Source organism: Mus caroli, chromosome 2 (genome assembly GCF_900094665.2).
Source record: "Mus caroli chromosome 2, CAROLI_EIJ_v1.1, whole genome shotgun sequence".
Taxonomy (NCBI): Eukaryota; Metazoa; Chordata; class Mammalia; order Rodentia; family Muridae; genus Mus; species Mus caroli.
Genome location: NC_034571.1, coordinates 66,525,461 through 66,541,595, shown reverse-complemented (window position 1 = coordinate 66,541,595; position 16,135 = coordinate 66,525,461). Strand labels below are relative to the sequence as shown.

The 16,135-nt window shown below is 46.0% G+C and overlaps 1 protein-coding gene across 3 annotated transcripts in view; it reads right to left on the bottom strand.

Moving 5' to 3' along the window:
* Window positions 1-8,159, bottom strand: part of Rapgef4 (Rap guanine nucleotide exchange factor 4) — a 298,925-nt gene extending 290,766 nt beyond the window's left edge. For 2 of the 3 annotated variants that reach the window (XM_029474005.1, XM_029474006.1), the window contains exon 1: window positions 8,024-8,159. In XM_029474005.1, the coding sequence (XP_029329865.1) occupies window positions 8,024-8,088 (65 nt within the window). In that variant the 5' untranslated portion in view covers window positions 8,089-8,159. Of the gene's footprint in view, window positions 1-7,855; window positions 7,875-8,023 lie in introns of those variants that run through there. The other variant, XM_029474008.1, reaches the window with a different exon arrangement.
* Window positions 8,160-16,135: the final 7,976 nt, after the last annotated feature.

Sequence of the window (16,135 nt, the reverse complement as noted above, 5' to 3'; positions counted from 1 at the left end):
ACTCACTTTGTAGACCAGGCTGGCCTCGAACTCAGAAATCTGCCTGCCTCTGCCTCCCGAGTGCTGGGATTAAAGGCGTGCGCCACCACGCCCGGCAGTACAAGACAGAAAATCTTAAAATACACAGTAGCTGAGCAAAGTCAGGACTGGGCCTTGGGTTTCCCTTGGTCTCGCCTTTTGAGTTGCAAGATGGCTGCCCACAGGCCCAAGCCTCCTGGACAACCAATGTATCAATATCTCCATTGTCTATCATGAAAGCAAAAGCCATCCTAGAATCTCTCAGCAGCCTTCTTTCACTTTGCCACTGTGGCCAGGAGACCTGGACCGGAGGAAGAGACTGGAAGAGAATTGGCTGGTTTTCTTTTCTCTCCAGCTTCTGTGGCAGTGGAAGGTAAAGGCAGGGTACCTGCAAAATGTCAGTGGGGCATCTCAAGGGAACTGCCCCAGGCAGAGACAAAGGCACCTGCTTTGGGACATGTGCCTGGGGCACAAAATGCAAGTAATCTTCACGGAGCAGGAGACATGGAAGCAAGGGCATGCATGAAGAGGAAAAAGAGGACCACACAGGTTTTGCTTTTCTGCAGGAGACCCACGTGATTCATAGAGAGGCAGCTGAGTCAACACGGCCAGCTGGAGACTGCTGCTGTCATCCAGGCCAGTCTGCTGTTTTCCTTGGGGTGTACAGCTGCTTCCCTATCTGCCATCCACCCAGTTATTTCCATCTTCTTCCTCCACCACCGGAGGCTTCTTCCACCAGAGCCACCCTGAGCCTTCATTTCTGGGAGAGAAAAAAAAAGCATAGAACAGCAGTTCTCCTCCCTGCCTCTCTTGAGATGTAGCTTTAAATCTGCCCAAAGCAAAACCAGTCAGCTATGCCTCGGAGGGGTGGTATGGGAGGTTAGCCTCTGCTAAGGAAGGGTTATGAAAGCTTATAAACCCAAGGGAGTTCAGACGAAAGGCAATGTTAGTCTAACTATCACGGGAAGGGTCAAAACTCCACCTAGGGGAACTCAAAGAAGACATTTGCTCTTTTAGGTACCACTTATCTATGGAAAATTCAGTCTCCCAGGCTCAGGACAAGGGACAGACAGCAGAGACAAGGGTTTGCTGGGCCAAGCTGCACCTCTTATAGGCTCTTATAGGTCCTTGGGCATACTATCTCCCATGTCCCCTCTCTGAGGGCATCAGGGCTTGTCATGCTTTTCTTCCTTAAAAATCTTCTGCAAATAAAATCAGAGCCATAGCACTGGTCCTGATTAGATACCAGACCGTGCCTGTATACATGTTCCACATGAACACAGCATGTCTGCCCAGTGAGCAGTCCCTTAAGAAGCTGCACACAGAGAGATGTCAGACATTAAACTTGGACATGATGTATTGTTTACATCACAGAAAGAGGTCAGCAGATACCATGGGCCTTTTGATGGAACACCTCAACTCCTCTGTTGAAGCTCTCACCAAAATATCAAGTCAGAATCTGACCAAGCTCTAAACCCAAAGGCCAACCTCAAGAAAAACAGATTCATAGGAACACGTCACTAAAAATCACCACAGGGAAACCATTCAAATTCAGAGGCCAACAAGACCCCAGTTTCAAGAAATATGGAGAGAAATTCACATATAAGAACGTATCTGAACTAAACGTAAATAATTTGCATGGTGACACAAAGTGGAAAAAAAGAAAGTTTTGAAATAAACAAGGAACTTTTGAATATTTGAATATATTTAGGAACTAGTAGCAAACTTTTTAATGTATAGTAATGGAATTCATTTCTTTATAAAAACTCCTTACCTTTCTAAGAGATATACTGAAATGCTTGCAGATTAAATATTACATGTGGGAATTGCTTCAAAATAACCCACAGGTAGGGCTCTGGGGGGGGGGGATTCCAATGGGTCAAATACTGCACACAAGCCTGATGATCTGCATCCAGCACCCACATTAAAAAGCAGGATTATGTAGCATGCATCTGTAATCCCAGAACCCTTGTAGCAAGATGGGGGACAGGGACAGAAGAATGGCCCAGAAGATGTGGGGTCAGCTAGCATGTTGTACACTGTGTGACGGAGGAAAGGGTGACTTGCTCACACACAATGAAAGGTGAGAAAGAATTCCTGAATGTTCCTGGGCTCAACACACACCCACTGCAGCGTCTGCACACCTGTGTGCACACATGCCATACACACACAACTAAATAAGTAAATAACTAAGTGATGATAGATAGATAGATAGATAGATAGATAGATAGATAGATAGATAGATAGAGCCAGAGGAGAATGAATGGACATAAAAGTAAAATAGGACTATCAATGAGCTAAGGATTCTTGGTGGGGGGAGGGGCAGAGTTAGAAAATATTACTACTCTGTGTATTTAGAAATTTTCCACAATAAAAATAGAATTTTTTTTAAACAGTTGGTTAAAATAGTCATGAAATATCTCCCCACGCCCACTCCAAAGCCAGAATTCGCATCAGCCAGGAACCAGAAGGAACAGTGGGAGCAGATGTAGACATGGCTCACCCATCACCTGCACCCTTGTCAGAGAGTGGCAGAGGCCACCTGGGCCCAAAGGAGATAGTGTATGTGGCCACATCACCCTGGCCCTGTGAGCACCTTCTACACTGAGGGCACTGGGCAGGTGCTGGAGATAAAGGGATGACTACATGCAGTGACTAATGTCAAGGGATGGGAAATGAGAAGCAAGCAGGCAGTTACCACCACGGCGTCTGACTTGTCTTATTACAGTGGACAAAGTGTGCCGTGGGAGCTCTTGTGGTAGTCATCTAACTAGAAGTCGGGACAGCAAAGCTGTCCTCAAGTATCCCCCAGAATTACCTTGTGATTAGGATTCAATTCCCAGCTCTGAGGCTCTGGGGAAAGAATACACTCTGCAGGCTGGAGATGTGAGCTTCCTGCCCTCCTGGCAGCCTAGCTTCTCATTGGAAAGAGATGTGGAAAGAGATGTGCTTCTGCTTAACTGGATTCCCTGCTCAGCTGGCCTCTGGCGCAACTGTATTAGCCAAAGAATGAGCGTGTCCTCTTGTCCCGTGGTACAGATTTAACATCAAATTAATGATCTGGCTAGTCTCTAAGGTCTCAAAAGTCTGGTGCCAGTGCGACCTTCCCTGAAACATGAAGGAATTCTCAGTGTGCTGACAAATCAAAAGATCCCTGGAGAGCATGCGAGGCTAGCTCTGAGCCCTGGAGAAAGTCCCAGAGGAAAGCCATCCCTGGGGTCCTGCCTGGTTGACACCAGCCTCCCCCCAGAGCCAGAGTTCCCCTCTGTGTGCCTCTTTGATCTTCTCCATCCCTCCAGAGTGAGACTGTATCTGGTGCCTCTTTGATTTCTGAGTCATCTTCTCACACCATGTGTCCTACAAAGTATTTTGGTTTTAGCAAATGTGCTCCTTGGTTTCTTTCAATCCCATTCAACCACATCAAAATAGCTAACACACCATCTATACGAGGCTATGTCACATGCAAAGGAACTGTCAACAAAAATCTGTGTGCGTGTGTGTGTGTGTGTGTGTGTGTGTGTGTGTAAACACATGTGTGTGCACATGTATATGTATGTATGTGTGCACACATGTGTGTGTGCCTCAAGGAAACACAAATTAAAAAAACAAAAACAAAAGAAGACAACCTTAGTTGCCTTTAAAAGATGGCAGTCTTTTTTATATAACCCATCATCCTTGACTTCATCTTCTGCTTCTGTTTCAGCCTGTGAGACAACGGCCTTCAAGTAAATTAATCAACAGAACCGTTCTGCCTTATAGAACTCCAAACCAAGGAAGCACCCAGTAAACTTTTTACCAAGAGAAGATAGTTCCTGTCACCTAAGGAGTTTCCCCATCTCTCCCTGGGGAGAGCCTCTCATGGAGAGCAAGTGATGACAGAGCCTCCTGCGAGGGTTCACACCACAGACACTAAGCTCTGAGCTACAAGCCTCCTTGCAGCCATTCAGCTCTGCCACTTGGAGTGACAGCAGCCACAGACAGTGAATAATCAGGTAAGTACGTTGTGTAACCGAGTAAGGACGGCTGTGTTCCAATGAAACTGTTGATGCACACGTTGAAATTTGAATTCACATAAACTTGATGGATCATGAAATATTACTCTTCTTATTTATTTTCCAACCAACTCAGGGATTTTAGAGCCATTCTTGGGGCATTTACAGGCTATGGTTTGCTGATTCTGGCTCGACTATCATTGAGAACAGACAATGATTCACAAAACGTGGTGATGCCCCTTACCCACCATGCAAGTGATCAACTAGAAATAGTTCTTAAATCCACAGAAGTCAACTTAAAACCTTTCATTAAGATTAAAGGTCATCACATTTTTTAAAGGGCCATCTTACTATTTTAAATCCCCCAAAGTAGGAATGTATGTAATTCCACTTTTAGCTAATCATCTCAGCTCAAGGAGCAATCTATGTAAGATCCATAAGCAAGCAGTGAACTTGCTTTGCATTCCCAATGGGTGCATGAAGACTTTTCTCGGTGTTGGTTTGTACATCCTAATGTCTGATATGCCTGATACCGTTCTGATTCTTTTGGTGTGTATTTATAGACAACACTTCAGTCCACCACAGCCCATGACTATAAGTCGCTGACACGTAGGACACTTTGCATCTTTTCTCTTCAACATAATCTACACAGCTACATCCCTTGGACCTCCTTCGTTGCATGTCAAGTTTGGAGAGTTCTGTCCCAGCCAGGGTTTTTGTGGGCATGCCAACCACACACTTCCCAGGCTCTGTTTTCCTCTTCATTTGCTTCACTTCAATTTTCCCTATGTGTGTCTTTACTTGGGGAGACCTTTCTATTTCTACTTCCCTTTCCTTTTTTAAAGTTTAGTTGTAGGGACTGGAGAGACGGCTCAGAAGTTAAGACCTCTTCCAGAGGTCCTGAGTTCAATTCCCAGCACCCACCTGACAGCTCACAACCATCTATAAGGAGATCTGGTATCCTCTTCTAGAGTGCAGGCACACATACAGGGAGAACATTATATACATAATAAGTAAATGAATCCTTTTTTTAAAATTTTGGTTGTTTGTGTACGTTTGTACCTGGGGGGGGGGGGGGAGTAGGTGTGTGGGTGTGTATTATGCATGTAGATGTACATGCATGTAGAAATCAGAAGTCAATGCGGGTGTCTTCCTTGACCACTCACAGCCCTATTTATAAGACAGGGTACAGTGTTGAATGTGGAGCTTATCAACTTGGCTAGACTGGCTAGCCAATGAGCTCCTGTCTATGCTCGCCCATTGCTGGGTGTGCAGATGTTTGCTACAATGCCAGGTTTTCTGCCTAGATGCTGGAAACTCAGGTGTCCGTCCGGCAGACATTCTACTGGCTGTGCTAGGTCCATGGCTCTCTCTTCTATTTCCAATCTCTGTGCTCTTCTTTGTTCATACTCCTGGTCACTGGGCTCATACATACGTTGGAAGGACCTTCCTCAGCTAACCTTACTATATGGTCCCAGCATCATAGTCCCAAGCACCACTTCACTGTATTGGTCCTTCCTTTCTTGTACACACTTGGAAATGCCCATGACAAAAAGACTTAGAAAATAAAGTGTCCCTTCTAGAGTCTAGATATGGTCACAAAAAAAAAAAAAAAAAAAAAAAAAAAAAAAAATTCGAGGTGTGGAGGATAGGCAAGTCTCTGGCTGTATCTGTGTGCCTTTGCCTAAGCTGCTCCTCTGCCTGGCCTGACCTATTCTCTATCTTTGATAGAATAACTCTCAGCCTCTTACGCCCAGGCCTGATTCTGCATTTCCAAAGCACTTTACACATCCTCATTGAAGCATTTATCACTGGACTGCAGTCACAGTTACCTAGCTACCCCACCACCACACCCTCAGCCCCTCCCAGCCCAGAAGCAGCTCTCATTTGTTACACCCCGATGCCCACCACAGAGCCGGGAACAGAAGGCAGCACTGGGAGTTCCCCAGAAAGTTCCCATCCTCACTCCCAGCCTTCATTCTCTCTTTTAAAAATTTAACAGACTACATTTAAAATCGCAACTTCAAAATAGGCCTCTCCTACTGGCTTGCCATGAAACAGCCCCTCCTAAATGGCTCTTCTGAGGAATTCTGGGATCGAGGCCACAGAATAGACAAGAAGGTCTTCACACTGTGGAAATAAAACATATACAGGGTACTTCCTAGCTTCCAAAGCACTAGGAAGCTTTTTCCTCCCTTCTGCTGGGGGTGAGCCAAGGACACTCAGTTTTCAACTCAGGAAGTAAAAGTGATGAGGTACAAGCTCAGAACGGGTGGGAGCTCTGAGCCTAAACATCCGCAGCTTATCGATCTGTCCACTCACCTGCAGGTCAGGGACTTGAGGCTCAGGAAGAGGAGGGCCTTTTTGTGGTGTTTTTTTGTTTGTTTGTTTTTTGGATTTTGTTTTTGTTTACTTCATCTTGTTTTTGTTTGTTTGTTTTGGGTTTTGTTTTTTTGTGTGTGTTTTTGTGGGGTTTTGGGGTTTTGTTTCATTTTTGGGTTTTTTTGCCCACTATGAATAGTGGCATTAAACTGTGGTGCCATGTTCTAGAAATCCATTTGGAATACAATCTTACAGGCAGAAGCACAGGGATAGACATCCTAGCCACTCCGCTCACACCACCCCATGACTTTGCCCTAAGTACTCACTGACGAAAGGATCTCCAATGAATTACTGACTGTTTGCTATGCAGTTCTGCAAAGAGAAGTATGTTGCTTACTACCCAAAATTATCACTCACGAGGAAGCACTATTTATAGGTTAAGTGCAAGCTCCTGATTATCTCTTGTTTTATAATTCACTTTTCCTAAAGTATTAAATTTAGATTACTGATCGCATTAGCAAGCTCTCGGCTTAAATATGCCTTTAATTCCTCCACAGAATTCTGTGTGACTTAACTATCTCTTCAATTGTCTTACTGTTTACTGCATATAATTTCTCTAATATTAGAGCCTACCATTTTAGTCAGAAATGGGGCAATGCCTGCCAAAAATATTCTTGCTACTGTGTAGTAACTAAAAGTCAAGAATGTTTATCACATTAAGTTATTCAAATGAGTTCATTTCGCTCTTTTCAGTTAGTTAATATCTTTCCATCAAAGGCCTACAATAGTAGAACAGGCACAGCCGGCCACTCTTCAGATCCTCAAGTTTGATCCGGTCACAAATCTGTTCATTGAAAATTTTTCAATATGGCAGAGCACAAAATAATTCCCACAAATGCAATTCGGATATCATGCAGATTGCTGAAGGATGTGAATCACTGGCCTTTGGCACCAAACTCTGGGATTCAGAGGCTGTTCGCTCTGCAAGGCGTTTTGCTTGTTTCTTTCAAAGTTCAGATGCAGCACCTTTCTCCTTAGGGTAACAAACTAGAATTGCTAACATACTGTGTAATGTTTACTGTTAAATTTGCAATCTGGACAAACAGAAAATTACACTGACAGAGCCTAGAAACAACTGCAGTGTGTTGTCACCCACAGCACCTTCATCAGAGGCTGGCCAGAGCCAGCACTCTCTGCGGTTTAAATTTCTCTTTAGAGTGAGGGTCTTTTCTGCAGAAGATTAAGACGCCTCCGGTGACCTTCCTAACACAGACCTTGAGAGAGCGCCCGTGGGAAGAGGGCTGTGAATTTCAGCAAGGGACTTGAAGGCTCCACTGAGTCCCTAACACTTGGTTCCCCCCCCCCCCAAACAAAAAAGGTGACTGCACCTGCATGCATACCCCCACTACTCCCCGCCCCTCCTGGAAACTTAAATGACATTCTCCCTGAGGGTCTGGACAGCCTGAAGCCCGCATGCATGTACCCTCCCTGGTCTTAATGCCCATTGGAAACCACCCACCTACCCATGAGTGGAGCGTGGAGTCGCAGCGAGGCGGAAGGGGACCAGGGCAGGCTGGCACCTTGTCCCCCACGGCGCCGCATTCTGTTCCCGGCACGTGGAATGCTCTCCCGCAGGTGGCACCCCACGAGTGGACCCCCGCAACCCAGATCCCGCACCCCACCCCACGTACCTTTTATCCAGGCAGGCGATCCACTCGGCCGAGGACGGAGAGTGTGCAGCGTGCGCAGCGACCATGTTGGGCAGTAGCGCGCGGTGGCCCCGGGCCGCGGCCACCTCCCGCGCGCCTCCCGGCGGGCTCCCGCGGCCTGCGGGGCGGGGACCGAGGGGCGGGCCAGGCGCGAGGCCCGCGCTGCACTGCGGCGCCCGCGTGGGAGCCCCGCCGCCCCGCCCGCCCGCCAGGAGCGGCGACCCCACGACACCTGCGGCAGGTGCCCCGCTCTGCCAGGCCCGCGTCTACCCTCACCTCGGGGGAGGGGAGAGGGGGAGTTCTGCTGCGATGCCACCCGGCTGCGCGTGGGGAGGGGATGTCAGACTCTATATATTTTTCGTACAGCAAATGCCACTAAAATGGCTGCTGCCTCTCCGTTTCCTTAGAAACCCATTAGTCCTCCTCGGTGGCTGTCAAAACTTGCTAGCTGATCCTGGCTCACCTTTACAGTCTCCTGTTTAAATTGGGATGAGAGAGGGCAGGGCTGGGAAGGCTTGCGATGAGATGGGGTGGGGGATACCATGGTCTCTTGATGTGGACCCCAAAGGATAAATGATTCGGAAGGTTGAGGGGCGTTGGGGGCTGGGAAAAAGAGACAGTCTGAAGCAGAAGGACCCAGGAGACCAGAGGATAAAAAGGGGGGTGCAAACTGAAGTCACAGGCCTTGAACCTCGGACTTGCTTGGACTCCATGTCCCAACCATGACAAAAAGAAACAATTAAGAATGGTATATCCCTGAGACCCATGCAGAACTAAGGTTTCAGGTCTGGAAGCCAAGTTCCTGGGCACTCCATGAACTTGGGTGGCTAGCCTCTTCTCTCCCACAGCCTTCCTCTTCCCAGGCTCAGTGCGGAGGGTGGCCACAGCTGCCTATCTTCCAGTAGGTGTTCACTGTAAGTGTTATGCCTAGAAGTCGTTCAGTTATACTCTGCCAAAAAAAATTAAATAAATAAATAAATTTACATGGACTGTTGTTCAGGAATTTGGGGACATGTTAAATCTGTTGGACTCCTATCAAGCGCTGTTTCGATATTTGTAACATACACTTAGAAATAGGCATGGGTGGAATGGAACAGGACTTTACCCTCATTCATTTGCTACTGTCCCTACATACACACACACACACTGCCCATTTAGGGCCGATGCAGGGAACCTGGGGAGCAGGAAACAGCTTGTGCCTTCTGGGATGCTTTGATTCTCTTACAACAACCTTGACCTTAAATCTCTCCAGAAAAATTTTCCATTTCCCCATGTTCAATAGACAGGATCTGGTTTCAGACCCACAACCAAGTGTTTTCAGCAGAAACTCCCTGTTCTGGGCTTGTCCCTCAGCTGAGCTTCATTCCGTTAATCTCTATTATTTACCATAAATATCTCTTAGCATATTATACCACATTAAGACTTCCAAAGGTGTCATCTTACATGGTGTGAAGGAGACATGTCTTCTAAATATTTTTTGTTTATAAAGGTATCTGAGCTATTGGGACATTTCAAGGTTACCGAACGCTTGCTCCAAATGCCTCAGAGAATACTTAGAGGTGAGGAGCCAGAGGAATAAAAGACAATATATCACCTGTCATCGTTCTCATTTAGTCTGCGGGCCAGTCTGAGAGGCAGTGACAGAGGGACGAGAAGACGCCACAAGGGACACTAAAGAAAAATGGAACAAAATAGTGCAAATTCTATTTTGAGGGAGACTATTACCTAGCAAAGGAGGACACTTAGGGGCTGCTTGTCATGGGTAAGGTCTCCAAAAGTCCTCCACATATGCAAAGCATTTTAAGATTTGTCTCATAAAGTGCAAGGCCTGTGTTTGTTCTGTGGGGAGCACTGACTTACCTCTAAGGACAAGGAGAATTATTTAAATACTATCTAGAAGGAACACCAACGAGTAGCTCATTCAGAGCATGTGTATCACTCCACGCACCCCTAGAGGTAGGCTTCAGTGATTCACCAGGACAGTGAGGACCACAAAGGGCCCAGGGCCCAGAGCCACCTCCCTTCCCTTGAACTGGAGCTGGGAAATTCAAAGTGCTGGTTCTGCCATTTCTGTCAACGGAATGAGAATGAAAGATCCATCCAAAATGACTTCCCGAGTGATAAGAACTAAGTGGTTATAGATTGTTATTCATATATAAGAATAGGGGAACATTCTTATATATCCCCACATCAGGAATTGAGAGGTGTGGGGGAACCCCCTTAGGTACACTCTTACTGGTGATATACAGGTTATGCTCATGGTCCCAAAGGGTTTTGACTGTTATCAAGAACTACAAACATAAAGAAAAATGCACCACTGATTATCGTTGCTAAGAGGGGAAAAGCCAAGCAAAAAAAATACTCTTCGACATTTCTTTTTTTTTGTTTAATTCTTTCTCAGATTTATTTCTTTTACTTTGCATGCATGGGTGTTGCCTGCATTATATATAAGTATGTCACATGTGTGCCTGGTCCCCCTGAAGGTCAGGCAGAGTTACCAGATCCCCTGGAGCTGGAGTTACAGATGGTTGTAAGCTGCCATGTGGGTGCTGGAAACCACAGGTCCTTGCCATGTGGGTGCTGGAAACCACAGGTCCTCCGCTAGAGCAGCAAAGGCTCTAAACCATCTCTCCAACCCCTCTCTTAAAGGACATAAAATAACACCAGACTAAAAAAGACCATACATGATGTATTTTTATTTTGGAAAATGTCTAGAGAAGATAAATTTATAAAGATGGAAGGTGGATTGGGCACTGGTGAGAGCTGGGCAGTGGACTCAGAAAGAGGCTGTCAGGAACTCAAGAAGTGACTTAAAATTGCACAATGTGAGGAATGTACATGTCATAGAAATCACAGAACCCCTGAATGATATGTTGAAAATGACTGAAGCTATAGCGTGCAAATGACATCATTAAAAAAAAAGAAACTGTTAAAAAGAAACAGTAAACCCATCTACTGTGAGGCTGGAAGGGAAGCCCACACTAAGTAGAAAAACTAAGAGAAAGTTATAGGAAAAAAATTAAAATTATCTATTGTTCCATCACCTAGAAGTGACCTTGTTAGTATTTTAGTGAACTTCATTCTAAACTTTTCTATTTTAAATGGCAGGGGCTGGAGAGAGACCACAGTGGTTAAGGGCACTGACTTTTCTTCCAGAGGACCCCAGTTGGAGTCCCAGCACCCACATCATGGCTTACAACCACTTGTAACTCCATTCATGGGAATCGGATGTCCTCTCATGGTCTCTCCATGAGCACTGCACACAAAATACCCATACACGTAAAAATAAATGTTAAAAAAAAAAAAAAACAGGAATAGCCACAAACATATAGGTAGAACTGGCAATTGATAGTCAACAATTTATGCATTAATGTGTATAAATATATACCTCCTGGCTTGAAAATATCAATAGATTATAAGCTTTTCTACAAGTACTGGTATGTGTTTTACATGTTCAAAATATCTTCATTAGGAACTTTTATTAGCTTCTGAATATTCAAAGATCCAGTTATAACTTGCATTAAGTATTCTCTAGACCTGTTTTGATCATTGGCAAAAAAATATTTTTCTGCCTAATCCTGTTCTTGTAGTTCAGTGAGTTCTCTGTGACAGCTGAGGTGTTCACTGCAGCCCTCCAGCTAGATAGAGACCGTGCTTTATGATATATATGTGTTGATGCCTATCGGCCCTTAAATAGCCGCTTAATGTTCATGTTGTATTTTGTGTATCTGAGCAGAGGGTAAGTCATCAGTTTGGAGATAGGCCCCTCAGTTCAAATTTCAGTTCCTTCTTCCTCTAAGAATATGATGTTAGATGAACGTTTAGCTTAAGATTCTGTTTCATCGGTAAATAGAGATATTCGGTTCATGGCACTATATGTGAGCATCATGCTTATAGGACATTGTCTTAGTTAGGGTTTTACTGCTGTGAACAGACACCATGACCAAGGCAACTCTTATCAGGACAACATTTAATTGGGGCTGGCTTACAGATTCAGAGGTTCAGTCCATTATCATCAAGGCGGGAGCATGGCAACATACAGGCAGGCTTGGCGCAGGAGGAGCTGAGAGATCAACATCTTGTTCCAAAGGCATACAGGAGCAGGCTGGCTTTCAGGCAGCTAGGATGAAGGTCTTAAAGCCCACGCCAACAGTGACACACCTACTCCAACAGGGCCATACCTCCTTATAGTGACACTCCCTGGGTTGAGCATATACAAAGTATCACAGACTTGTATCACAAGCACCAAGCACACTGTATGCATTCAATAACTCAGAGTTATTGCTCTGCACAATACAGATAAGTAGTGTGTGTCTTCTGTGTTCCACAAGAACCTACTAATAGATCATTGAGGTCCCTTATGTCGATGGCCCTCCGTTTACAATCTGTAACCTGAAATTTTCTGCTGTGAAGGATGCAGGAGATGGTTCTCCTTAACAAACACCGACGCTTCCTACTCAAGCTATTTTGAGCTTCGGTATCACAATCAACGCCATTCATTCTCCGCACGGCTCTGCCATTCTTCAAATGAGAGCTGCACATCCGACAACACTGGATAATTATTGCTGTATAGAAATCAGAAACGCCGCCACAAAAATCAAGTAGAGCCCTGCATTTCCCCAGCCCAGGAAATTCCATGGTAGACCGGGTGTTCGCTGACATCATGTTGGCTTCCATGATGCTAGAAGCTGAGAAGTTCATGATATGCTTTCTAGAAGATGGAGACCTAAAACAGCTGGTGTTGTGACTCAAACTGAGTTCAAAGACAAGAGCATCAAAGGCACTGGTAATATAAATCTAGGGTGGAGGACAGAGTATATGGAAAATGATGTCTGTGATCAAGAGAAAGACAGGAAGAGAAAGTGCAAACCCCTCCTTCCTCCACTGGGGGTGTGGTCTTATTGGATTAGGTGTGGGTGTGGGGTTTAATACCCTAGTCCTAGCCTGGACTTGAGTATTCTGCTAGGAGCCTTCAGATGAAAATGTAGAGCTCTCAGCTCCTCCTGCACCATGCCTGCCTGGATACTGCCATGCTCCATGCTCATCGATATAAGCATGCTTGATGATAATGGACTGAACCTCTGAACCTGTAAGCCAGCAACAATTAAATGTTGTCCTCAAAAGAGTTGCCTTAGTCATGGTGTCTGTTCATAGCAGTAAAACCCTAACTAAGACACTAGGCTTAAATTTTCTAAAACCTACTTTAATAAAGGTTCTCAAACGCCTTGACTCCACCCCCACGCCCCCCTTCTAGTGCACTGTCCAAAGATAGGGGAGAAAAGATGGTAAACAGGACAAGGGGATGCGGACTTGTTTAGAAGTTCTTTGGGACAATAAAATCTTGTCAAGATACCAGCAGTCCAGTTTAGTAGTGTCAGGATACCAACACAGTCCTGTTCAAAAGTGTCACCAAACACAAATCAGTAAAGGCAGCACAATCTAGCAGAAACTACCAGACCTCCGACAAATTGGCACAAGTCAGCAGGAACAAACAGGACCAGCAGGAGTGCCAGGAGTTCTCCTATGCCTCTCTCAATAAAGTGAAGATCAGCGAAGACAAGAGACCAATGAAGAGAACATAGCTAGCTATGCAAGTGCCCCATCACTGTCTGTTGAGACCCACTTATACTCTCTCCGAACATCATGTGTCCTCCCACGGGTCTTGCCTCAGCAAAACACCATGTGGGTCTTGACATGACACAACCAGAAACTTCCACACCAGATGGCAGCAGGTGGTACCTTCTAACGTCACAATTGTCCATAGGCCTCAGGAACTGGGATTCTTAGTCCTGTGGTGAACCAAGTTTTTATCTCTTATGTAAGCTGAGGAAGTATTTAACCATGTTACAGATCCTGGGCTATTATGGCTTGAGTCCCAAATGTCACTTGTGGGCTCTTATTTGGTCTCTGGCTGGTGGCACCATTGGGAGGCTCTGAAAACTTTGGGAAGTAGGACCTGGCTGCAGGAGGTGGGGGTGATTGCTTAGGGCTACTCGTGCAGACTCCCTGCTCCTCCTGCTTCCTGGTCCACCCTAATGTGAACAAAGATGCTCTGCTATGTTACCCCCACCATAATAAGCTCCCTCCTCTGAAAACATAGCCAAAATAAATCTTTCTTCCCTTGGTATCTGGGAATTATCTTAATCAGCATTCTATTGCTGGGAAGAGACACCATGATCCTGGCAACTCTTATAAAAAAAGAAAGCATTTAATTGTGGCTGGCTTACAGTTTCAGAGGTTTAGTCCATTATCTTCAGGACAGGGAATGTGACTGCAGGCAGGCAGACATGGTAGCTGAGAGTTCTAATTCTGGATCCATAGGCAGCAGGACCCAGGATCCACTGGGCCTAGCTTGAGCTTTTGAAACCTCAAGCTCCCTCCCCCTGCCCCCAGCCACCCCCCCTCAGTGACACATTTCCTCCCTCAAGGCCACACCTACTTCAACAAGGCCACACCTACTTCAACAAGGCCACACCTACTTCAACAAGGCCACACCTCCTAGTCCTTTCCAATAGTACCACACTCTGGTGACTGTGGGGGCCACTCTTATTCAAAGCACGAACAGTCCTTCCTTGATAGGAACAGGACTAATCCAGATCTAGGTTGGAGGATTCCCTGGTGCTTGGTAGTAACTACTCTGCCATCTCCTGACCCTGGAGAGTCTAAGACTGGTAGACCTGAAGACTGTTGCTGCTTCTGCTCCTGTCATTGCCACCAGCTGCAGTGTCTAACTACTGTCCCTGTTGATTCCGGAAGCCGTTGTTGTAACTGTTTCTCCCTCTCTGCTCTGCTAGAGCTGCTCTGATGCCACTCTGGCAGCTCCACCACCATCACTGCCAAGTTGTCAAGGCCACCATCGAGGTCACCATGGACCCTGTGGCTCCGCCTCTTCCGTAGCTGTGGAAGCCATGGCAGCTCTCCAGGGCTCCACTCTGTGACTCCATCTGGCAGCTGCTCTATGTCACTACTCTTACCTTGCCTTCCTCTGCTTCCAGTTCAGCCCACTCTACTAGCATTGGCTTTCAGAAATAGGCAAGACGGGGCCTCTTGGGAGAAGCTTTCTTATTGAGCCTCAGATTGCCATACCAGAGAGGCTACACAGAGACGCGACTCCTGGCAGGCTTTGTAAAAGCTGTCTTCCCTTGCAGCCAGAAACAGGGCACCAATCACAGAAGACCTTCATGCAAATGAAGGACTCTGTTTACACCAAGCATGGCTTTGTCCTTTCTGCACCAGTCACAACTGTCCCTCTGTTAGGTACCCCCATAGGAAGTGCTCCCTTCTGCTTGGATGGAAAGGACACAAAGATCATCGGGCAAAGGTTGTCTGAAACACATGTGGTCAGAGCTGAACCTTGGCATGCAGAGAAAGCAGTGCATTTGTCAGGTAGTTTCTTCATGGTGTCCAAGGAGCCCTCAACATACCCAGTGGTGGCATAAAGATAGACCACCATGTGACTGGCGGTCCTCACAAGAGAGCCAAGAGTCTGTGGGAGAGTCTAACAGACATCAGTTAGGAAGCTACATAGCCCTATCTTCTCACAGCCTTCCTATTTATGACGAGGAAAATGAACCTTCGAAGGCGTGACTACTATAAACTACTTGGTCATAGTGATTTTGACAAGTCTTCACAGAGCTCTGGCAATGCTTGACACCTGCCTGTCCCCTGCCCCATCTGTCTTAAATTTGGGGACCAAACACTAATCTCAGAAAAACCCTCAGAGACACATCCAGAGAATGGGCACCTCTAGATACAGTGTAGTTGACAACGCGACACTAAGCCGCCCTTATTTCACGCAAGCCCTCACTCACCTCCTACCTCCTAAGAGCTCTTTGCTCTTTCTTTGTACATTTGTGTTTTTATTAAGAATCTGTGTCTCTGCTTCTCACTGAGAAATCTTATCGCCCTTCTGCTTCAGCGCCTCAGATGACACTTGGAGTTTAGCAGCGGTGATTTGGGCCCACAACGAGTGTATCGAGTCAGCTCCCTCCGCTACACCTTCAGCATACATCCCCACTCTTCTAAAACAATTGCCTTTCTAGGTGAGGGACTCACCTGGGAGTTGTGAGAAATCCCACACTCATTAGCAAAGTA